The 26,649-nt window shown below is 39.4% G+C and overlaps 1 protein-coding gene across 2 annotated transcripts in view; it reads right to left on the reverse strand.

Moving 5' to 3' along the window:
* LOC117426346 (potassium voltage-gated channel subfamily D member 3-like) overlaps positions 1-26,649 on the reverse strand; it is a 116,432-nt gene that overhangs the window by 42,660 nt on the left and 47,123 nt on the right. Inside the window, exons 1-2 of one of the 2 annotated variants that reach the window (XM_034920478.2) lie at positions 14,947-15,306; positions 12,236-13,415 (exon numbers count right to left, since the gene is read on the reverse strand). In XM_034920478.2, coding sequence (XP_034776369.2) covers positions 12,236-13,341 — 1,106 coding nt within the window. In that variant the 5' untranslated portion in view covers positions 13,342-13,415; positions 14,947-15,306. Of the gene's footprint in view, positions 1-12,235; positions 13,416-14,946; positions 15,307-26,649 lie in introns of those variants that run through there. The other variant, XM_059004844.1, reaches the window with a different exon arrangement.

Raw genomic sequence — 26,649 nt, forward strand, 5'->3', positions numbered from 1 at the left:
TGATTTAGCATCAACTCTGGAGATCTAGGTATGTACCTGCCTGTACACGTGGACATCTGCATGTCACATGGACATTTGTTCATATATCTGTACATATGCAAATGTTTAATTTAACAGGGACAATGGATAACTTAACATTCATGACAAGCCACAAGATGCATTGCACCCAGAACTAGCTATAAACTAATTTACATCGGGAGTCCCTGGGCTCATAAGAAACCAAAACAATAAATAATATACAACCAACACATACAAACAGCACATTACAATAAATACATCTAAATTAATAGATTAATAAACCAAAATCCCATCTACTGTATTATAATTATAAACATAGCAGCTACCAAATAGCAATACTGTTATCAGCATAATAAATATAACTGAAATTCATTCCCTCAATAAATACCCAGCCAACCCTTATAATATATTAAAATCATTATCTTATGGATATTAAAACTAATAATTCATTACAATGCATAATATATTACAAATCTATAAACATTACCATTGTATTACAAATACAAACACATAGCTACAGTTCATAATCACAGTCTTTGTTTTAACCAGATCTTTAATTTACTTGTAAAACTGTTACAGTTATAAGAACCTTTTATATCCTCCGATGGCAAATTCCTGAACATGGTGCCCTTCATTGAGAGAACTGTCTGTGCAAACGTGGCACGTGGTCTTGGAGCTGTGCAATCACCTCTTATAGTTACTCTAGTAATTCTAGCATTACCGTCTGAGCAGAGTTTTACAAACTCCTTAATGGTGGGGGAGCTAAATCCTGCAAAGACCTAAAAACCAAACATACATATGAATAATTTATGTAATTGACAACATGTTATATTTCTTGAGTATATAACAATGAGGATATCTTGTCGGCTTTTTATCTAGAATTTTTAGACTTTGTTTGTACAAAGAATTCAGAGGCTTCATTGCAGTCTTCCCAGCTTGTGAACCACTAATCAAATTGTCATGAAAGTTGGTAATCCGTAATCTATACTATTCTGTACATATTGTTTATACATGGCACTGACACCACACTGTCATGCCTTTACCAGGTGAGCCACTCGGGGACAAACCACACATACCATTCCTGGCCGGTGACCGGTTAATGCAGGTTTCACTGGATAGAGAAGCTGCAGCTCCCTTTTGTAAATCTCTTTGATTCATGGTGACAGCACACTGGACAGTCTCTGATTGGGTATGTGTCTGGTTGTCTAGTACTTCGGTATTCAAGACTGTACTAACGACTTCCATGAATAAAACGTCTCAGAAGAGATGATTGAAGGAGCCAGATTTGTGAGCCGTCTTCCCTAAGGGAATACAATGTGCAGTCCTTGAGAAAACTCGCAGGCATGTCTCATCACGATTGCTCTGCTTTTCTTTAACATGTAAAACCCTTTTAGGACAGGTGTGTGAAACCCGAACATGCCATTGAGATAAAAGACTATTACCTGACTCGGATATAAGTGGTACAGTGAGTTGATTGGTGGTCCAATTTGTGCTTTAGTTTTTGTTGCTGGGACTCTCCTGTCTGCCTGTCAAGTCATCCTATCTGTAGGTGTGTATGGGGAATCATGTTCCTAAAGCTCTGTCTTTCTCCTTCTTTTAAGGGTACATCTGCACTCCTGATATGTAATACACTCCAGCTGTGAACAGAATGTGTGCTTCTGTATCACCAATTGTATGTTTGGATTTCTTTTGTACTGTAATAAATAATAGACAATTAAACACAAATTACTGATGGGTAGAAAATTAGCTTCTTCGACTATATTAAATATAAACAAATGAACTTGTTCAGCTTTAAGTGCCTTCACAGAAATAACGACATTAATAGTTTCAGCAGAGATGCACTCATTAGTATACTGGATTAGTTTAGTGCTCTGCAGTGTTGTTGAGTGCAGTTATCTTTCCGGTACAGGCCTGCAGTGTAAAAGAGTTCACATCACTTAAACCTAGTATAAAGTTCACCAATGAGCAGCTGATACATTGTATCTGTGATTGATTCGTTTGAACCTATTAAATCATTAGCAGTTGTAATAGAAATGTCGAGAGTGATAGTTTGTTTGCTTGTTGAGATGCTGCGTTCCGTGCAGCAGGTTATTCATTTGGGGGTGTGAGAATGGGAAGTTGGATTTCTAGTGACTGCCTGAGATTTACTCCCACACCACAGTTCAGGAACACCTGGATTTTTGCTGCAGCTTTCTTTCCTCTCCCGTAATCCGAAACACGGCAGATGGTTTATCAATAATCCTGAACGTCTCCACAAGTGGAATCAAAAGGTCCAGCCTTGTGCTTTGGAAACTCCCAGTACTTACAGGTCGAATCTGTGAGATTAATATTTGCTTGCACTGCGCTGCCGATTGATATGAAGTGTCAGCAGCAATACAGATCAAGATTCATATAGAGCTGCTTTATTTTTGTGAGCTGACATTATTGAATTGATCTGATGATGCTTCAAATCCCCAATGCAATTGTTTTTTACAGATTCGGTAATCAAGGATAACACAGTCCTTGGACATAGTAAGAGCTAAACATTCATATCCAGCTAATATTGAGGATTGATTAATATAATAATGAAGCCCACACTGCCACTGAGAAAAATCACTATAATGCTACATTTACATAATAAGCGACTGGGTGGTATAAGCGACTGTGTTGTGTGTGTGTGTGTGTGGGGAGGGGGGTGGCTTTCACAAGATCTAGAGCAGTGCTTTTCAAACTGTGGTACGTGTTCCAGTACTGCTACTTGAGATGCACTGATTCAATGAGAAGACCAGTTAGAATGGGGTGGGTCTCTGTTTTACAACAGCTGTTTAAGATTGCACATAGTTACTGGTACACCTGCTGGAAACACTGCTACTTGAGATGAAAAGGCTGAAAACCATTTTTGAGTTTCCTAGACATGTATGCAGTTCTGCAGTCTTGACCTGCATACAATCTAATATCCAATCTAATATCCAATGACTGGATCTTTGTGAGGTCCTTTGTACCAGCAATGACTGCCTGAGTCAGTTTTATGACAGTCCTTTCCAAGGCTTTCCAAGAAAAATAACTGCTTTCTATGCTTGCCGTTAGAGATTTGGAATTGCATGGAAATTAGAATCGCCATGGGGGGGTTCATTTATTGTTTTGCGACAAACATTGAGTGATTACCAGCCTGAGCTATTGCCTGGAATTTCAAAGCTGGACTGTGTCTACTGCCGAAGTAGATAATGTGTTGTCTTCATTATTTCATTGTCTATGAATATCAAGTAGGGGAGAAACTATGGCTGTCATTTGAAATAATAAGGGTCATCAAATGGGAAATCTTTTGCATTGATGTATAGCTTGGAATCTGGAAAATGAACGTATAAAGTATCGCATGTGTTTCTCTGATAACTGGTAGCTGAGCTGTCTAAAGAGCTTTGTGCTTTCATCATGTAATTTGGGGGAAAATTGTTTGAGATTTGACGGACACAATATAAATTGTTATTAGCTGCGAATCTCAATTACAGGCATAGCCTGTAATAATGTCAAATGCAAATCTAATTATGTAAATGCTCATATATTTAACAGGTTTGTTTAAATGAAGGTTGACTGCTCTGTGGGGAATTTGCCCTGTTATTTTCAGTGTATGCAATTATATATTTACGTGGACATTATTAGTTGGGGTTTAGATATTGTTAAACTTGATTTGTAATAAAAATGTGTTTAATAAGTTTTAAAACAAATACATTCACAATCTTGTGAATCTCTGTCATTCAAACTAACCTTCAGTTACATCACTGAGTTGTCCTACTTTAACAAAAAAATCATCAGGTGTTTTTCTCTATAAACTGACTACCATTGTTTGGATCAGATACTTCCAGTCACATTAAAGACTTTAATCATATTTAATTTAATTCCTTCTGGATGATCCAGTCCACCTTGTGTTAAACTCCTGGCACTCTGTACCTGCCTCGGAGAATGAGAATAATCCTGCAGATCCAACCAGTCCAGACAATCAAATCACTGCGGTGAACAAACTGAACTGACTCGAATGAAATAGACCCAGACAATCAAACCACTGCGGTGAACAAACTGAACTGTCTCAAATGAAACAGATCCAGACAATCAAACCACTGCGGTGAACAAACTGAACTGTCTCGAATGAAACAGATCCAGACAATCAAACCACTGCGGTGAACAAACTGAACTGTCTCGAATGAAACAGATCCAGACAATCAAACCACTGCGGTGAACAAACTGAACTGTCTCGAATGAAACAGATGGAAGCAAATAGAGGAACATGTGATGGACATGCCCCCGATGATTGTGGGCTCCTTGTGAATTTCAAAGTCTTTTCTTGCTCTGAATTGGAGAAGGCTTTAGGAAGTATTTGTGAAATAAAATCAGTTCTTCCTAGATCACTCCTTGAAGTCCTGGGATTATTCTGCTTGCTCTTCTCTGGACTCTCTACAAGGCCACACAATACCCTTTTTATATCCACCCACTATGTAGCCGACATCAATATATAAATGCATGAACCATGAAAGGTTTTTAGTGGATTTGGTGGCCATCTAACTCCTCAAAGCTGCTCATCCCCGGTCTATATGAATGTAGAACAATCTAAAAAGACTTGTCATTCCCCCATGATGCTGTGCCGGTATGTAATGCAGTGCAGCCTCATGTCATTACCTCCAAAGCAATACCCACCTACACGGAATAGCATTATTGATGGCTTCTGTGTCTGTCCCCGGGTCATTATTTAAAAATGCACTGCATACAATAGGCGTTTTGCTCTGGATTGGAACATCATTTAGATCAATGTGCCCGGGGTTACCGATACCATGGATTAGTCAAGCGAAAAAAGATATTGGAAAAAAGGGAGAGAAGAACAACAAGATGGCACGTAATTGAAGGAGAGAGAGAGAGAGAATATTGCATTCATTTACCAAGATGCTGGGCGATTGTCTTTAACAAATAACATGCACTGAAGCTTTTACTTTTTAAATAAAACAGTAGTTGCAGGAATATTAAAAGATTAAATCAATAACTCCAACAATGTGAAGCATTTTTGTCAATAAAAAGTCCTGACGAGTTAACAGAAAACTATTCATAACATAATTATTATAGTATGTGTCCTTAAAACATACCATAATAATCTGATCTCAATAACTACAGCCCAATTCCTATATAGGAAATCCACACTACCCAGAGGAAAAGCTCTGAAGGCTCATACAGTGCAGAGAAGCTACGTCTTTGTTGGTCCTCACCACTACCGTCTAATTTTGTCTTGTGAAAGCTGAGTCAAATATTAGCATGAAGTAAATAACAGCAACTCTCATGGAATGCAAATCTGGAGTCTTTCTCATTCCCTCTTTGAATTCTCCTCTCCGGGCTATTCACCTGAGCATAAACAAACTTCTCAAGGACATTCCCTGTCTGGTTAACGAATTTACAGAGAACAACATTAGTCAATGCAAGACATGTTTTCTGAGTCTGTATTGTGATAAGCGGGCCCCGAAAGAATTCAATGTGATTCATTAAAGCCAGCAATGTCAGGTATGTTTCAACTCCAGTGTCCTGTGATCATGTCTACCTAGCATCTGACAAACAGTCAAGGAAAAATCACACCATTCTGTGCTGAGCATAATCAGTATGCGCTGATGCTTCCCCCCCACTGACAAAGAGTTATCGATCTGGAGGGAGATAGCGCTAAATGGCTTTTAAATTACCCAGTTGAAAACAGCCTGTAGGAAAGGGGCCAGGAGCCTATAAATAGTAATTATATATCGCGTGGCATTATAAATAATGATAAGAATAATATTTCACAAGAGATCTATGTGAGTAAGAATACAATAAGAAGCATTGTCTCAAACGTTCTGGTTGAATATTAGTGCCAATGCGTTTTGTGAAACCTACATGAAGTTCATGGTTTTGTTTTAACCTGGATTTGGGCACACACCACTGTGGCACATTCCAGGCTTTTATTAACTCCTATACACCTTAAGCCAAGTGAGCATGTCTGGGATGAACTCGAACAATTCGTCACCACTATCCTCAGCCTACCATTCTGTGTCAATTGTGTGAAATACGAATTAGTGAATGGATCCCTTGAGACACCTTCCAGCTCCTTGTGGAGTCTGTGCCACATCCTGTCAACGGCAGATAGGAGCTTATCTGCGAATCATTTTCAAGTATTTCAGACCAAACAAGGATTCCATATATTGGCTTTGTGTGCTACGCAATAATTGCAACAGTCTTGCTGTTCCCCACTTTTCATTAGTTTAGGTCACGGCTCTGAAACCACCATAACTGGATTTAAAAAAACAAAATTGGTGGCTTACTTTTAAGCACCACTAAGGTCGTTATTAATCAAAACAATACACACTGGTGACGTGAGATTGGTTTCTTGTTGAAACAATGACAACTATTGTGGGGATGTCATATGTTTTGTGTTTGGAGGGGATTGGAATAAAGCAGGATTATTATGTGTTGTGAAAGTATGATTTAATATAACCTGCATTACATCATTCGATTCCCCTGCCAGATGGGTTCCATATACAGATGTGCTGTGTGTAGAGCTCTCAGACATGTCTTCTCTCTACAGCTGCTACACCAGAGTGTACCCACTAACCACTCTGCCCCGAGTGAATGTAAGGAATACCACAGGAGGGGCAGCTCAGCGGGTAGTGCTGTGGTTAGGGAGGCGATATGTTTCAGGGCTGCTTTCAAACAGCGCTTTAAAAAGTCACCAGGATGTGAGAACTGAGTCAGAAAATAATATACAAGGTGAATCAAAACCAGTATTCACTGTCATATCCCACTGATGTTAGTGCTGAGAGCAGGATTACTAAGTATCCCAGCAATCACTGCTTCTGAAATGACTCCACATGGCTAATAGTGTGGAAGGGAGTTAGGGAAGCAGATAGCTATTTTTGCACTTTCATCCTACTTCCCGTTTATTAAGCCTGGACTGCTGCAGAAAATGCTGCATGGTTAAGTTAATTTGAAGTGCTAAATCCTACACTTTACGTGTCAAGAATTCATGAAACACCATCACACAGTTGTAAACTGTGCACATTTTTTATGTGCGTCCCTGTGTGAGTTAGGAATTACTTTTCTTTTGATTTGCTGCAAGAGCATTACTTAGAAACGATCAAAGCTTTCCTAGAAAGAGATGGTTTCCAGGCACATATCGTCCAGCATCAAGATGCTGTTGATGGCGTCTGTTAAAAAGAGGCACGCAACTGAATGATTTGTTTGGTTCTATTTTTATTTCCGAAAGATTTTATTTTTTAATTAGATTAGCATTAATGCATTTTTTTTTAAACAGAAGAGTTTCAAATAGGAGTCTGGCTTTTGCATACTTTCCAAAAGACAATTTGAAAGCGTATTATATTTAAATTAAAATGTGTACTCAACTACAAACCTTAAACCCCTTCCTACATTTCTGAAAAGCATTATCCTTAAACCAGCCAAACTGGGTTTATTAACATAATGCTGAGCTAAAATGTTGCTGAAATCGTTATCTAGATAAAATAAAAGTCAATATTGTCAAAACATCCATTTGCAGTATTGAGCTTGTCCACTCCAGCCCAATGGTTTAATTTTAATAATAACAGGACCATTATATAATGAACAGGGAGTATTATTTCAGCTAAGACAATTGTATAACATTCGTCCTTCATGGAGGGATTATGGTATAAGCACTCTCTTTAATGGGAATAAATGGTGGTTGAAAGATTAGGATTGAGTATATGAGTATAGCAGGACTCTGGTGTTTACAGGCGGTTCTAAAATGGAACTCAGAGAGATTACTTGTGGAATTGAGAACAGAAATCTGTCCCACCCCAGAACTGAACACAGAACTGCATCAAGAGATGCACTAAGAACGAAGAGAATGAAGAATGAAGCATGCACTAAGAACAGAAACAGGGGGATAACACTGCATTCATAAACCATGCAATGTGATTAGATGAGACAGGCATAATGATTTAGAAATCAGCAATCATATACAGCTGTGACCAAAAGTTTTACAATACCGTAGAGAATTAAATAATTTTGCTTCATAAAGTCGAATGAAACCTGCTGAATAATGTTGCGTTAACATATTGAATTACATACTGATTTGTAGTTTTCCATATACTTAATGAAAAACTGACAAAAATTGAAAAATGTGATATTTCAAAATCTACTATGAAATACTGTATTACTATTATGGCTTCCGGTAGACTTTTTGTGATCTCATTTTGTAGTTTCTTTGATTACATGATGTTAAATAAAAGATCTAAATTGTGTTCACATCGCTTATTTTTTTAATGATGTCTCAATCCTAAAATCCTAGGTGATGCATAAAGTTTGGCCAGAGCTGTAGCATGTTTCTCTATGAATTTCAGAACATCCATTATTTCACTTGACCTGTAGATTTTTCAGTGCCATTTCATTTCCAATGCGTTTGACATCCTCACTCAGGATGTCGTTCTGCACGGGGAATGCATTTCTTCAGCTCTGATCTCCCTAATGGTATTCAGGGTTACTTGCTTTATTTTTCCATGTCGCTCCAATCATTTTAATTGGAAATGAAGGGGTGAAAGTTTCAAACCATGTTTAGCTTCAAGAATGCTTCTTTTCTTGATGTCAAGCCTCACAAAGTGCTTGTCATGCAAACTAATTGCAGTTCCTGACACTTATCCAATGCATTCAATAGGCAGCTAATCTCATGGCTCTCTTGTGGCCATGGGCATGACCTACGACCCCTTGACCCCTTGGCTAACAAGCAAATACCCTGCTAGGCAACCTTAATGAATTTCCCAGCAGCCCACGAATGTGTTTGTAGCAAGCAAAACAATTCCATGACTTCTCCACGCCATGTGCATCAGTGCACTATATCGGTCTCAAATGCGCTGTTTTGAAAGAAGATTTTAGCTAACATGAAGTGCATTTTCATTTCACAACATGGCTTCACAGCAGTTAATTCCACCTTCAGTATGTCGTGGTGAATCCCAACCCTGACGCTGTAATCTCTAAAGATTTATTGAAATGAAGACACAGGTCAGCCAGGCCCGTAAACATTTCCGTCTCTCTTTCTTTTACAACATTATCTTTTTGTATAAACTGGTGTCTACACACCTGTCTGCTTCCTGCTACTTGTTTCAAGTTACATCCACCTCAAATAAAATGAACAAAAAGACAGAACAATAACCTTGCCTATAAAACAGTTGTGTTCCATAATCTTTACAAAGCGTTTAAAAGAGCCTGGTCCTTTATTCAATACTAAAACCGAACAGGTTTTTAAACGGCAGCCATGGTGCTAATAAGGTCTTGCATTACCTAAGATAGCCTCTTAACCACAGTGCAAAACATTGTGTGAAGCAGAAACACACCAACACTCCTAAAGGGGCCCCATCCTGCTCACGCAGAATCACTACAGTGCAGAGGAAGTTAAAAGCAGGGGAAACAGAAAGATGCCACAATAAAATTACACACCATCAGCATAGGCCCCAGCAGGCAAGGGCTGGGTTACCATGGTTACTGATGCTGCATACACAAAGCCAGCCCCGGAACGCAATCAAAAACAGAAAACTGGTTCGATTCTTTGAATAATAACAAAGACGAATTACAATTTCAGAATCCCAAAACTCTAAATTAACCAGGGCTGTATTTGAATGTGTAACTGTCTATTAAAAATGAGTCTAATTACTTCAAATGCAGATCTCTGTCTCTCGGTTAATTTGAGGATATTTCCAAAGGTTTGAAGAATGACTTTTTATAATTTACACTAAATATTCACTTTATAAAAAATGACTTGTGCTTTTAAGGAATCCATTTTAAAAGGATTGTAGTTCTGAGGAAATGTGTTTGATTGAAATGTTAACTGGGATATTTTAAAAGTATAAAAATGATGTCCTGTATTATTAATTGACCAACAATTCAGAATGACAGCATTGCTGGATTGCGCTTTCAAATCTCTGGCATGTATTCAGGTAAACCAACATGGTCCTTTTCCACTGGGTACATTTTTAAACAGTGCTACAATATTTCAGTATGTGTCCCTGCACTAATTCTGAGGCATTGGTATGGCTTACTGAGTCACCAACACCAATCAATTCTCTCAATCTAAAAATAACTGTGTCTGATACCTAATCCAAACAAAAACATATTAACATAGCACCTGCAGACCCTCCTCATGAGAAGAGGTACCGTATAGACAGGAACACGATCCCTGCATGCTGCTTTCAACACCACAATCACATCTAATTTGGGCTTGGTCCATGTTTTTAATTAAATAGTGATCAATTGCATTCACATTTAGCAAATCAGGTCCATTAATGAGTAGTGATCTGTATAGATCCATGAACAACAGATGAGAATGGTCATTGAGTTTTGACCAGGTGATTCATCTAATGTAGTGCTGGGCATTGTGCCTGGTGGGGGAGATGAGAATTTGATTTATAGACAATCACAGAGAAAGCAACACGTGTTTACTGCAAAATGAGAAAGTACAGTTAATGTATTCAGATTTCGTTCAGGATAATATTGCATTTTTTTTTAAAACCCAGCAAACCTGATTAAAACTTGCCAAACACCCCCCGCATATCCTTTCTTTTTTTGTCTTAATTATTATGTCATGTTTCAAATTAATAAATAAATCTCAAGGTTTCACTGACGTTCAGGAACAGCAATGCACAGGGCTGGTCTTTGGAATTCAGCACTGTGCTGTTTTCTGCTTCCTTGACATTCCTAAATATTTCATGACAATATTACTCCTTTGTTTACTCAGGAGCCCTGCCATTACAAATGTCATTTATAATCTTAAAAAGCAGACAGCACCACAAATAGGATTTGCCTGTTTTACCAGCTTACAGTCTTCTCTGTGAGTCTGACATGCAAGTACTGCATCAAGCCTGTAATCAATATCCATGAACTGAGACTGCTCCTCCTCCAAACATACACCTTGGTGAAGCCCCATTCAAGACCACTGATCCACAACTGTGTCCTTGATGACCTCCAACACAAATCTTACCTCAATTGTTTTTAGTATCTTCACTATACAAACGAGATATTGGTGATTTTTATTCTACGCTACACCTGATAAGGGTGACAAGCATGTTATCAGACCTGATTCACTTTGTACACTACTGGGTATCTCCACTCCTCTAACATACTAAACAGAAACACCAACATTACATTTGTATTCCTAGCACCTGCACAGCTATACACACCCTCAGCTCATCCTATCTGTGAGCTGCTTCCTCCCTCTATCCCGAGTCCTTGCCTTTGGCAAACGCTGGCCTGGTCGTCCCAAGATGCTGATTAAAAACCTTCAGTGCCAAGGCCTTTGGTTGTCATGAGTATTGAACTCTGCACTTGCTCCAGTGAAGCTATACTAAAAAATATCTTGGATTGTTTGCTTTCTAGCTGTTCTGAACATGTCAAGGGCTATTTAAATGCATGAGACGGATTCCGTGGTCAACAGACAGTTACAGTGAAGCAAGCCAGTCTGCAGTCTAACCCAACCCTTGATCTAACCCATGATCTTTTATGCAGCAGTTCTGTACATTTTAAAAGGTCACTTGGAATTTTTGTACCTTGGAAAGGTCAAATGTGCTTCAAGGATGAACATTTTTTTGTAAAATTAAGATAAGCTGTTTTTATAATAGCACAATGTCTTACACAACAGGAAGGACCACAGTGTTGGCGTCCTTTTAAAGTCATGATCAGTTTCATTAATGGGCTTTGAGATTCCCCAGCCTATCACTAGAGACACATTGAAAAACTAGTATAAGAGATGCTCAGTTACAGGCAGCAATGACCTGTATCAACATTGTGATCGGTACCAAAAATACTGTTCTAGGGAATAGTGAGCTGATAAGAGTTGCATATAATTAGCCGTGCTGACACCCACCTCTGCACTGGTGAAACATACAGTTGAAAAAATGTTATATTTTGGAATGAAGACTGTCTTTTGCAAAAGCTGTGGAGTTTCACCCATTATAAAAATGTAACACACTCCTCCTCTTCAAAATGAGCAGAATGATGGCTGGGCAGCAAAGTTTAGCATTTCAAAAATAAGAAAGCTTTGGATAACAAGGCTTTAAGATTAAAAAATCCAACAGTATTTCACTAATGCATTTACCTTGATTGCCAAAAATCCAACCCCAGCCAGGTGATAGGTAATAGGGGGGATAGAAACCTTTGCCAGTTTAGAACAATACTTGTTAATAAAGATAGTGTGGCAAATATGAGAACGATAAACGCTTACCCAAGGGTTGTCATGGTAACGATGGTGTACCAGAAGGATGCTGGGATGCTGGTGAACTTGCTGGCTGAGGAGCCTTTTTCAGCATAGAACATCACAGTGGCAAAGATAATGATGGCCATGGTGAGTGAGAAGAGGAGAAAGCCCAGTTCGGAGGCACAGCTCTTCAGGGTATAGCCAAGGATCCGCAGGCCCTGGGAGTGACGGGAGAACTTGAAAATCCGGAACACTCGAAAGACCCTCAGAGTCACAAAAGCTCCGCTGACGTCCTCGTTGTTGGTCATGACCAGGCCGATGTAGTAGGGCATAATGGCCACCACGTCTATGATGCTCATCACACTGCGCATGAAACGGTATCTGCTGGGGGCTGCGAAGAGTCTCAAGAGGTACTCCACCGTGAAGATCAGCACACAGGCAGTGTCCATGCAGAAGAAGGCCACCCCATACTGCTCGCCACAGGGTAAATCCTTCTGGTTCATCTGATAACTGCAGGGGACTGTCTCTACCACATTGGTGATCACCGAGATGGCGATGAAGAACCCAGTGACATAGTAGAAGACTAAGGCCATGGTACTCGTGTGCGGGTTCTCAAAAGCTCTCCACATGGTCTCCCGGAAGTTCATATGCGGCAGGTTGCTGTCCTTGTTCTCGTTCTCATTGTCGTCCATTAGCCTCTCTGCGTTCTCTCTCTTGCGGTCCTTGTACTCTTCATAGCAGCAGTCCCCTATGATCTCTGGAATGATGCCGAAGAAGGAGAGCTCTTCATCGTAGGCGGAAATGCACTCGTATCTGGGGTAGTGCAGCTTGCCTGTCCTGTAAAAGTTTAAGACACTTCGAAAGATGTCAGGGTCACGGTCGAAAAAGTACTCCTTAGTTTCCTCGTTGTAAAAGAACTCTTTCTCCGAGCTGCCCAACAGAGTGTCCGGGTATCTATCCAGGGTGGTCCTCCAGGTCTCAAAGCGACGTCCGCTCACGTTCAGAATGATCAGCTCGTCCTGACGCTTGTTTTTGTCACTAGGGGCGATGGGCATGGGGCAGTTGGCCACCGGCATCCAACCAATGGCCGCAGCCCTGGCAAAGGGTAGCCATGCCGCGACACCTCCCGCCATCGTGACTCCAAGTCAGGGCGTGGAGGACAAATCTGCTGCCTTCAGAACCAGCTTGCCTTCAGGTTAAAAAACATCTACAAGAAGATTAAAAGGAATTACTAATGACTCTAATCGAATTAGTACTGATATACAACAAAGAAGCCTTTTAGGCAGCTGGCTGTAGTTTTATTGAACTGGTATTGGATGCTTTTGTTGTTTTGTCCTTGTTCCAAATAATCTATAATTGATACAGAAATTAATTAACACCAAAAAAAATAAATAAATGTGGCTTGATTTTTCTTAACAGCGGCAGTAACTTATATCAATATTTGTATTATTAATTATGCATTTAGGATGTATTGATTCAGAACATAGTCACCAAGGCTTTCCATCCAGGTTTTAAACGCGTCTCTGCACATTACCAGCTCATGCTACTCTTGCTGCTTGTATGGGTTAACATCAGATACAGTAGGCTGGTAAGTATAATACAATAATGCTATATTGTAAAGTCCAGTTTACACGCGCATAATAAACACCCCCTAATAATTGTTGTGATTCCCTTTGATTAATGGTTCCTTCAATAAGGAGTACAATCAGTAACGCTGCAACCTGAAAATGTCATTTTAAAGAAGTACCAATGCAGTTAGGTTCAGTGCTCTGAGCTTCACGCGTATCTATTTATTTATGTATCTATTTATATTTAAATTTGACAAGGATTTGCCAAAGAGAAACAATGTTACACAAGCAGTCTAAAATAAACTCAACAATAATAACATTTCTCGATTTTATAGATACGTTGTTGACAATGTAGTATTTAAAAAGTAAAACGCAAAAGTATTGTCGGCAGTTTCTGATGCTGTGCCGGGATTTACAAGAGCCGGTACCTGTTGAGTCCGAATATTCTGTTAGTATTTAAAGTGGTAAATTAACAATTCGATTTATTTATTGATTGATTGGAAAATGTTTTTTTTTAAGTGGATTAACGTTGCAGACAGAAATGTTCTAATTACATACATTCCGTCGTGGAAACGCAAGACGCGTCCTTAAAATAACCGGCCTATGTAATGTACTTTATGAAATGCATTCTTCAACAGTAAACATTTTAAACATGCTGGGATTCTACATCAAGTCAATATTTTATTTAAAACGGTCAGCATTTAAATATAAATCGTAATGGTATATACAAAGCCGTTTTACAAAATTCAAATAGATGCAAATAGATACAAAGAAGAAGAAGAGGAAGAAGAAGAAGAAGAAGAGATTCTATATAGAATTTATTATACGTCAGTTGGAAAAGACATAACGAATTTATTTAAAAATGAAATTGTATATATTTCACGAAGAAAAACAAAATAGAGTTAAAAGGGATGAACTTGAAGTAGTGATGTATAGAAATGATGGAATCGATTTCAGCTTCTGTTTTATATGTACTTCATTATAATATAATAAAATATTTCACGCTGACGATAGACCGCAAACACGGTTAGTTTTTTATATTAATTATTGCAGAATGTGGATGTTAAAAAGCACGTCATAAAGAACAGTAGCAACAGGGTAACAGAGCAAGTTAACTTTACAAAAAAAAACGCTCAATGAAAGAGAGCAATAAAGAAAGAAAGTGCTTACCTCTAAGAAGGAAAATACATTGTAAAACCTGGTGCGTATATCTAGCTATCTATATCTATCTATATATAGATAGATATAGATACAGATATATGGATATAAAGTAAACGGGAAGCTGTTGCTCCTTATCCGAACGTTAGGTCCGAACTGGAGTGATACCGAAAAATCAATGAAATATAAGCACACAAAAAAGAGACTGTTGCGACAAAACAAAAGCTGCTTTTGTAACCAGCTCGTCCCCTTGCAGCAGGTCCGATTCCGGCATGAAGGTTTATTTCTTTCGCTTCATAAGCTGCGAATGGTACCCAGATCGTCTGGGTTGTGGATGCAGTAATGATGGACAGAAGTGGGTGAGTCTATATGAGCGCGTTCTCTCTCTCCCTCCCTCCCTCTCTCTCTCTCACTTAACAAGAGCCAGAAGAGTTCGCACAGAGGCACTGTGTGCTCTCAGACACCAGCAAATGAAACTCTATTAAATCCACACCAAGCATCACACTGCAGGCTGATGGAGTGCGTTTTTTTTGTCCTCTGGTTTTTCTTTGAGTCTCAGCACGTGTGTTTTTTAATTAAACATGCTCATACAAATTTGAATATTTGTTATCAATAATAATATTTTTTATTCCAGAATTCTGCTGGAACTGGTATTGGAATTCAGCCACGGCCACGCTGTCTGTTTCGTTCTTTTTAATAAGTTGATGCGCTATGATGAAGTGTTTATTATTAACAGTCGACAGAGGTTCGTTACCTTTATCTGAAGCAGTTACTGCCTACCTACTAAATGTAAATGCACAGTAATTGGAGACACTTCATGTAAAGTGTCATCCAAACATGTACAGTAATGTATTTGTAGTAGTACGGGTTATCAATTTGGTGTGGACAGGGAGCCCTTGTAAAAGTTTACCACAGTACACTTTTCTGCATGCTTATTTCCCATGGTTATACTATGGATTGAATATCCCGTAGCATTCCTCTCTGGGCTTCAAAATGCTTTCCCTTGCTTTGACACTGGCTATGCTTTTACTATGGGGTACTTGTATATGGGACCGTGCAGAATGTAATGTAGCACTGGAGATTTGTAAAGGAAGGAATCATTTACTGCAATGTAAACCATTTTAATTGTGATTTTTGAGGGGGTTCACTGAGTTCCTGAGCCCAGCGATATTAAAATTGGATCAAAGCTTGAAGTATCAAGGGTTTTAATTCCAGTCAAAAAGTAAACAGCATGCAAACTCTTCAAGGTTACCCTATAACCTGTAGGCAGACAAAGCCAAGTGTTTTTCTTTTTTAAAATCGATTTGTATTCATTTTTAATAGATAAATAACCACCAGCAAAGTGAAGGCAGGGTTTTTATTTTCCGTACTCTGTATTTCATGCAGCTGACGATGCCAGCTTCTAGGACGGCAGCATTACACATTTCCAGTAGCTTCTTGTTGCACCACGTTTGAGACGAGAAGCGCGTGATAGATGAGACTTTGAAAAGGCAGCTCCCTAGAATATTTAAATGTAAACTCTCCAGGAGTAATACCATCCTGGTTCATTGCGTACCACATTTATTTCACCTGAACATAAAGATTTCCCTTCATTCTTATTGTGGTCTCTGTTTGAATTCAGAGACCACAGCAGTGGGGGCAGCAGTGTGGAGTAGTGGTTAGGGCTCTGGACTCTTGATCTGAGGGTCATGGGTTCAATCCCTGGTGGGGGACACTGCTGCTGTACCCTTGAGCAAGGTACTTTACCTAGATTGCTCCAGTAAAACCCCAACTGTATAAATGGGTAATTGTATGTAAAAATAACGTGATACCTTGTAACAATTGTAAGTCACCCTGGATGAAAATAAATAAATAATAATTGTAGATTTTGCAGTAAAGTCAAGGGGAGATTTAGACCAAGAGACAGAAGAAACATGCCTTGTAGTTCGAGCACTGAATACTCCAGCCATCCTCTCTAAATCACATTGTGCTGTGTCATCTTTACTGCCTCCATCTTCTATCTCACTCTCATAGGGATTGTACTTCTAAACAATAGACTCAGAATAGCTGCTGCGAATTCAAAGTCATGGGTCTGCCTCTGCCCGGTCAACCAACACACTCTCCTCTAACCCAGTATCTACAGAGTCAAGACTAGCAGCCCTGACAGACTTTGTGGAACAGGAATGTGTAGCAGCAAAAGGGGAGGAGCCTGAAGTAGTTCTAGATTGCAGCTCAACCTGTTCACAGCAATGACCTCATTTCCTGTGTCTCTCTGTTAAACTTTCAAGCATACTGAATCCCAGCTGGGACTGACAAAGTAGTTTGATCACAGTCCGCTGCTAAGGAAACAAACAGGACTGATTTCTAAAGGTTTTCAATCCAGTCTCAGTTGCAGATGCCATGTGACTATGTGACACTGTGATGTAAATAAAAATGACTAAGAATAAATCATTGTATATGTTGTAGGTGCCATCAAACACCACAGCTGAGTTTCCTTTCAGGGTTTTTCGTTCTTGTGGTTTATAAATGCAACCAGACTGATACAAATGCAGCCTTATTATGCATATACATTGTAACAAATGTCTGAATTTGAAATGTCTGGTTCTTTGACAAGATCCTGGAACTGTGTTCATTCCAATGTGAAATGCCTTGCCGTGGGAAATGTTCATGGATCTCCCGTCCCCTCCGGGGCGTGGCATGATTACACCTTGAGTGGCTTTTTGTCTCGGACACTGCTTCTGGCTCATACCCTCTGTGATGAATGAGTGTTTCTACATTATAAATCAACAAGACTGGGCCCTCAGCTGCTTCATCATAGCCATAACTGAGGGTTGAATTCTCAAAGGGTACAGCCGAGAAAGCAGGTTACAAATTGGATGGTGTTATTTTACGATAACGTATTCTGGACGTTGTGACTTTTCAGTAAAACTGCAAAATCAAACTTGTGCTGCAAAATCGCAGTTAAAAATAAAAAAGAATCTTAAAATACAGCAAATGTATTAATTAATTGAATTGCTGTATAGTTTAATGATGGTTTTACTGCAGTTTTGAAATGCTACATTCCTCATTGGAATCCCTGATGAAGATCAGTAAGCTCACACAGAAAGGATGTGAGCCTGTGCGCTCCAGACTGTATTACTGCTGTAGGGACTCCTGCAGCACAGAGGCCAGAGATCGAGAAGGACAGAGAATACATGTAATAGCTGATGGAGCTGTCCTGTGCTTAGGGTTTTTTTTCTATTATTTTCCACGGTTTTGTTTCTATTTAGAGAGCAGCTATGTGTACAAGGACACAATCCACTTTCTCAAAATGAAAAGGTGACACATGAGGGGTGGCTAGTAAAGTCACATTAATGGAATAGAATGAGGAAGGCTGTTCAGATCTGGCTTCTAGGATTCTCCAGATAAGCTCCCAGCGGCCAGGTAAACACACATACATTATAACAGCTTAGTATTGGAGCAACAACACCTCGAGATACCTTCAAATAGTCTTTTTAGAACAAACTGTCATGACCCCTTTTTACAGTATAGGGGTAACCCAACAGGTTTTGTAACAAATCACATAAACCTAATCAATGCACAAAGATCCTGGCACTGAGATTTAAACCTCTTGAAATTACACAAAGCAGCCAGGTGCTAAAAATGACTTGCAAATTAAAACAAAATGGTTTCTTAATAGCATGCCATCATAATGCGATCAACATTATGCATCAAGATTCAGTGTTTTGAATAAACATGCTCATTCATCTCGATGCACATGACCCACATAACATGCATTAATGTAAACATCTGTATTCAGAGGTCCTAAACACTATGCAAATCACACACCAGAGAACACAGCCATGTATGGTACTTCACTGTGGTGTAATTAAATACAGCAGCATTGAAAATGAGTCAATATCCCTCAGCTGATTTGTGCATTAACAGTGTGAGCTGAGCCTCAATGGGTTATAAAGACGTACCTCCAGCTGATTAGGCTTACTGCTGGACGAAAAACAATTTCAGTTTAATCAGAATTAAAGAGGTGATAACAATCCAGACTTTAGAAACATGCTCTTAGCATAACTACCTCCCACGTGCCTTATCGTTTTGCTGCTGTGCTTTACTGGGGGTTTGCTTCTTTTAATGTGATTTTCTGCACTGCATTTCCGTTACACCTTTAAAGGCCACAGAGCTACCAAAATCATTTCAGCACCTCTCATGTGCATTTCAATCACTTTGAAGAGGTCCCCTTTTCCTGGGTGAAAAAATGCTCACATTGTGTTAACTGTGCATTTGATTCTTCATAGTGTTTTGCTCTTGCGTTCTTGGTGTGACTGAACTCACACCAAGCCCTGCAAACCCCAACCCCAACCCACCCCCCTGTTGCCAGCGTGTGTTCTTAACATGTCTGTCCCTTAACAGGCTTGCAGTGCAGGCTCATACACCGACACTGAAAGCATACATGTATTAATGTTAACAGGCTTGCAGTGCAGGCTCATACACCGACACTGAAAGCATACATGTATTAATGTTAACAGGCTTGCAGTGCAGGCTCATACACTGACACTGAAAGCATACATGTATTAATGTTAACAGGCTTGCAGTGCAGGCTCATACACTGACACTGAAAGCATACATGTATTAATCTTAACAGGCTTGCAGTGCAGGCTCATACACTGACACTGAAAGCATACATGTATTAATGTTAACAGGCTTGCAGTGCAGGCTCATACACTGACACTGAAAGCATACATGTATTAATGTTAACAGGCTTGCAGTGCAGGCTCATACACTGACACTGAAAGCATACATGTATTAATGTTAACAGGCTTGCAGTGCAGGCTCATACACTGACACTGAAAGCATACATGTATTAATCTGAACAGGCTTGCAGTGCAGGCTCATACACTGACACTGAAAGCATACATGTATTAATGTTAACAGGCTTGCAGTGCAGGCTCATACACTGACACTGAAAGCATACATGTATTAATCTTGCTGGTGTTTTCTACCAAGGATGATTTATTTACTCATCTATTTACATCCCCCCTGTGATTTATTTATGTGAATGTGTGTTGCATGCCTCGGTACAATTACATTACACCTGGCTTGGTCTGTCTTTCAAGCCCTAAGGGACTACACAGTTGGTACATTTGTTTTTCCAATGGTACAATGGTCATTGTGTGCCTCAGGGCTTGTTATGTGTTGTAATTCCCTTCTCTATGGCATTGCGGAGGGTTTCTGCCAATCCTGTAGACTGCCTATATAGATATAGAGGCAGCAAGCTGCTCAAGTGCTCTCTGTATTGCTCTGCACTTCAAACCTGAACCCTGCCATGCATAAAGCACCTGTGAAGTGCATATTCAAAAATAACAGGAACACAGACAGCTCAGAGAGTCTCGGGTTTATAACACACAGAATAATTGTTTAGGTAGTTTTTTTTTTTTTCATCATTGCTGTTGACAAAAAAATACATCGCGGATTCAAACCTTAGTGTTTTTCTTATCTTGTACAATAAAATCAAATTGTGAAATGTTGGGAAAGAAGCCCACACAATACTGTAGTTGTCTTTTTTCCCCCTTCAGGCTACCAAAGATGAAATTGAATCTGCAATCAAACTGTCAGACATTTAAATGGACCGTTTGTGTACAGAGTTCTTCAGCAGTGAGGGCTAAAATAAAAAGACAACCATCCAAACTTTTCATTTTTAGGATAACAACAAGAGGAAGGGGCTAAAGGAGCCGTTTGAACTGGGTAACCATGGCAATCGCCTTTTCAAACGTTCTAATAAAAAGTTAATAATAGAACCTTCAGTGTTTTTCTTATTTTGGTAAACAAGGGTTTGAAGAGGGAGTTACAGGAAGCCATGCTTGTGTCTGATAAAACAAATAGGTGGGAATTGAAGTTAAAGGGGCATACTTTATATATCAACATTGCTTCTGAATTTCCTGCTTAGATCATTTTATCGGGGCCCTGTATGATTCTCTTGGCTCATCATTCATACCAGACTGTTAATGGGGAAGAGGGGAAGCATATTATCCTTGAGGTGTCTTTTCAGGGTCAGTTTGACATGGAAGTTTGGTAGATAATCATCGAAGCAGAACCAACAGCAGCAAATCATACAGGGCTATACTTGAGCAGCAACTGGTTCAAACCATCTGAACGGAGAGAGGGGCATTAAACTGGGTTAAACCATCTGAACCGGGAGAGGGGCAATAAACTGGGTCAAACCATCTGAACTGAGAGAGGGGCATTAAACTGGGTTAAACCATCTGAACCGGGAGAGGGGCAATAAACTGGGTCAAACCATCTCAACCGAGAGAGGAACAGTAAACTGGGTCAAACCATCTGAACAGAGAGGGACAGTAAACTGGGTCAAACCATCTGGACAGAGATGGACAGTAAACTGGGTCAAACCATCTGAACCGAGAGAGGGGCATTAAACTGAGTCGAACCAGCTGGGCTGAGCTCTTTTTCCGAGCCCCTGCAGTTATGAAAATAACAGCTGGCCTCCTAGGATATAATGGTCAATTGAAAAGCAGTGGGGGCATCCACATAGAAAACATTTAGAAATCCAATTTGCGGTTTAACACTTGCTGGATTCTGAGGAGGGGGAACTAAATTAGATTCAACAAGTTGGTTTGGTCACAGCTCAAGCATTCACACTGGTTTTTAGAGCGATATAAAAGCCTTGCCACTGGAACCGTCGTCATTTTATCATACTAGGTGTGAGCTCAGTAGTGCAGAATGCCAGTCAGCTGGAGCACAGCAGAACGAGGAAAGCCAAGCCTTCTTGAAAGCATTGCAAAGCACAGGAGTACAAATCCACACCACGTTCAGGGGAATCCCTCCAGAAATGACCAGTCCCATGCGGCGTGAAGAGTCGAAGCGTGCCCCTTAATTACACCTTTTCTGGAACTTGTGAGCTCATCTTATAGGATTACCCTCCGTCAATCTTCTTAGTCAAGACAAGGAGAGCTTTTAGACTGAAGCAGTGAATCTGCAGTGTGTCGTGCTTGTCCTATTCATTATAACAGAGGTCTGTCCATGCAGTTTTTCAACCCATGGGGCAAACAAAACAAAATGGCACTGTCCATGCTATGTATCAAAAACATAATTTTCATATGCCTGTCTGTGTGTTTGTGTTAGATTGTTCTTTTTCATGAAATTTCATATATTTCAATGTAAAAAAGCACAGAAAATAATACGGGGTCCCAATACTTGTATTGTTAATGTGAAAACACCCACATGTCTGTGCACTGCTCCCCTTTAAAGACAGCCCTTCATATCATTGAGTCAGGTATAAGGGCCTGCACGGTCGTGGCTCCCAGCTGCCCTATAATTCCATTCCACTGGCAAGGCTCAAAGTCCCATAACTATGGGTCCCCACTACATCACTGTAATGGATATAAAATGTGTGCTATACAACGATTACTGTCAATGACAAACACATAAATACAGCACAAGTTATACAGGAGAAGACAGTAGAAAATAAATAAGAAATAAAGCCTTAATATTTCATTTAGATTTTTTAAACTAAGAACCTGCATTGAGGCTGCAGTATATATATATATATATATATATATATATATATATATATATATATATACACACACACATATACATATTATATCTCAATAAATTATTAGCCTTATGGTATGAACTTACCATGTCTTTACCAGTGAAGATTTCTAATTGTAAACTTGCAAGTGCAGTTTAAATACAGAAATACAAATCTTTTGCAAGGTATGAGGTTTTCTATCAGTGTTACAGATTTGGTGCTCTCTCATTGGCATTCATCTGGCAAATTATTCTCAACCAAAATGGCCCGTTATTTAGATTTAGGAACTGAGATAAAATAACTGTTAATTAACTGCAAGATCCTGTAGTGTAGTAATTAAGATAAACATGTACTTCAACACCAATCAGAAACTGAAAGAGATACAATTAAAAGATTACTTTCAACAGGTTTTTAACGCCCCAATACAGTATTGCTTCTGAAACAAGCTCTTAAAGAAATATCTTTAAATTGAAGATGTGGAGATAACATTTTGAGTTATAATTATTTAAAAGGATTAAATGATAATAATAAAACTAATAATAATAATAATAATAATAATAATAATAATAATAATAATAATAATAATAATAATAATAATAAAACTAATAATAATAATAATAATAATAATAATAATAATAATAATAATAATAAGGGAAGTAGACAGTTATGTTCTCATCACAGTAACTCCCCACAACTGCTCAGCAGAACTGAAGATCAGTTGGTGTGATCTCAGTACAAAGCCAATCCCCTCGTTACACCCAAGGGCTTAACGGTGGATGTTGGCGAGCTAGCGCCCCCCAGAGGACAAAGGCGAGCCCTGCAGGGGGTTTGTTGAGAAGTTTGCGGGCGCGCCAGAGCGAATGCTAGTCCACTCTGCACACCCCACACTCATGCCTTACCAGGAGAGCCATCGAGACACCTGGTCACAGTACTGGAACACTCAAACAAGAACACGCCCACAGACGCCACAAGTGGCTCATTTTCAACTGAAAGGTCACAAAAAGAAATGAAGCTAAAGAAAAACAGCAGATCAATTCTGTAACAAAGGAGCATGTCGAGCTGAGTTTCAGGATCAGGATGGACTTGTCCTTATCATTAGATCTGCAGACTCTTTTTTGATGCTGTATGGGGTTAGATTGAAGCTGCTCTAGTAAATGTATCTCTCCTGTACAAGCCACTGTTGGGCATTCTGCATCTTTTCAAACCCGCAGTGAATGATCACAAAGGATATTAGCTGGGCCCTTTGTGTAAAGCTACACATCGGTCTAAAGCTTCCACCTAGTCGATAAAATGTACTTCACTTTCCATTAACCAGCTAAATGTTGTATAAAATGGCATTTCTTTTTTGTAGTTTGATTGTGTGCACTGTTACATGCCCGCTTTGTATTACCAGCATGTCTCTGCTTCATAAACATTACAAAGCACAAGACTGCTATGGGTTTTCAGTAATGTGACCACAGTACAGTGTTTGACTATCCAGTCATCATCACTAGTGATGTTTATCACTGCATCGCATCAAATGTACTCAGGGGACAAGGCAATGTGATGTAGTCTCTCTCGTCTGGAAACCAAACAGTCACATGGGTCTATATGGCAGCCATGTTAGGGCAAAGGTTCAGGCTCTCAAGTACATTTTCCTGGGATGTTTATTAAATCCCGGATTCACACTGGGATGCTGACCAAAAGCAGTAGTTTTTCACTAAACTGTTTTTTTGCTCAGCTGTTTGTTGGGAAAAAATTGGGTCAGCTGAAAACAAAAAAGAGGAAAAAACAAGCCTAGCTACCTGTTCATGCTCCTATTAAGACCCAGAATTCCAGAATCTCAGTGCTGCTAATTATGTTTACACAAAACGAAATTATTATATTCTGTCTAGCATATCTAATGTCATGTTTGGTAGCATTTACCATCTGTGCATTGTGTGTATATTTGTGTGTGTTTGTTTATTTTGACACTTTGATTCATAGGGTGAGATGTTCTCACTGACATTGTAAGTGTATATTTTGTGTTTTGGTGGCGGTTAAAAATCTTTATCATGAAAATTGATCTGTGGCTCCCTGGGGCAGCGATTGAGAGTTTTAGGATTGAGATGTAATTAAACAGTATTGGGCTGCCATTTCATCTCAAATATGCTCAATGGGATTGAGATCCAGGGATTGTGGGTCTTTGTCACGCTCCACAAAGGATTCACGCACAATTCTGGCACTGTGGATATGTGTGTTATCATATTGCATGGAGCCACTGCCCATCAAGGTACAAGTGCAGCATTGTTGAGTGAATTTGATCACAACAATGATGAAGAAAATGACAATATGCCCTTCCAGGGTAATCAAGGAACCCAGGATACACAGAGAACATGCCCCCGCACCCACACCAGTGCAATGCCAAATTCAACAGGGTAATACAGTGTGTGCAGGCAAGGGGGAGAGGGACTGAAATGCTCCCTCACTCCCGCAGAGGAGGGCCTCTACAACGCAGGCCTGAGGCATGCTCAGAGGGCTCTAGAAAGAAAACTCACACTGTCACAATCTGTGCATCCACTTAACAGAACACTCTAGTTGTATCTTGTACTGGTTTTACAGTAAAATGGTTGATTTGATCTCCAGTTGCGATGTCTGCCATGCAGCACTGGGTTAGTGGCCAACTGGATGTGTTTTTATAAAATAATAATAATAATAATAATAATAATAATAATAATAATTCTGAATCTGCATTTAAAAGCAAGTCCTCTTGCACATTAGATTACTTTCCTTACAAATGCCCCGATCGCTGTCCAATGCTGGAGTATACAACTACAGCGGCGCTCCAAATCTGCTAAACATCCCCCTCAGTGTGTATAGGAAACAAGAAAACAAAAAACAGCAGTTGTTGGTGGATTGAATTAAAATGCCAAGCATCCACAGGAATAAGCGATGTGTACTAGGTGGAGATTTATTAAGACCAGAAGAACACGCAAACCCTTAACTCCCCTTTTCAGACTGTGCAGCTAGCATAACCAAATAGGAAGGAAATTGAAAGGGAATTGCTTATCCAGTAACCAGGCAACTGGCTGTCAAGCCTCTCCATGCTGGGCTACACAGCCTGAATCCAGACATCAAAAGTGTTTCAAATACACCAGTAATCCATCACAATTATACTGCACAGCTCTGGCCAAAAGCTTCACCATCAGCCTGTAGAATTAACTCATTTTGCTCATAAAGTCGAACGAAACTTGCTGAAGAATGTTACGTTAACATATTGAATTACACACCACTTTGTAGTTTTCCATATACTTAACGACAAACTGACAACAATTGAAAAATTTGACATTTTGAAATCAACCATGAAATACTGTGCGACTATTATGACTTCCAGTAGACTTCTGCACCTTTTTTTAAAAAATTATGTCTCAATCCTAAAATTCAAGGTGATGCGAAACTTTTGGCCTTAGCTGTACTGAGCTGCAAGCGGCAAAACAAATCACAACACAATGTAAACAGTGCACTGCCAGAAGGCCCTGATGTACAATTTCAATTAATGTTTGTTATTTTTAAAATAATAAAAAATACTGGCATGTTTTTTGTTTTTATGTTGTTGTAATTAAATATTTCCATTTGTTGTAATTGTCAGACGGGTATTTTGAGTCCAAAGCTAATTTAAAGCAATCTGGAATTATAACACATGTAGTTCTTGAAAAGGTACTTATTGAAAATGCACTGGCCCTAGTCTTGCCATATCCTGTAATTTCACAATAAAGATACCCGTGTTTCTGATTAAAAGGTGTTTCTCCTTCTCACTGCAGAAACAGTAAAACACCAGACTCTGGGCTTGACATCAGCTGAATTCAGGACCCATCCAGTACTGCGTGAGATTTACTGGAATTGTTCTGCTCTGTGTACTCTCAGTGCGTGTGAAACCTGTGGCAGCTGTGTTGACTGCCGTTTGATATGTGTGTTACCTGGGGTTACATTAATTAATCTCAGAACTCAAAACCTGCAATGCAGTTCTCCACAAATGTCCCGATTACATTTCTGTTCTTGTCAGGGTTTTGTTCAGCTCTGGTCATTCGCACACAGTGGTTTAATTTACCACCCCCTTGTGAATGCAAGTATCGCAGTGGGAAAATAACATGTTAATTTAAAACTCCCTTGGGGGCTAAGTCAATTCTAGTCCTGTTTTGATGCTAATAATGTATTACCATCCATTTAAATGAGTT

The sequence above is a fragment of the Acipenser ruthenus genome, chromosome 30 (genome assembly GCF_902713425.1).
Source record: "Acipenser ruthenus chromosome 30, fAciRut3.2 maternal haplotype, whole genome shotgun sequence".
In the NCBI taxonomy this organism is placed as follows: domain Eukaryota; kingdom Metazoa; phylum Chordata; class Actinopteri; order Acipenseriformes; family Acipenseridae; genus Acipenser; species Acipenser ruthenus.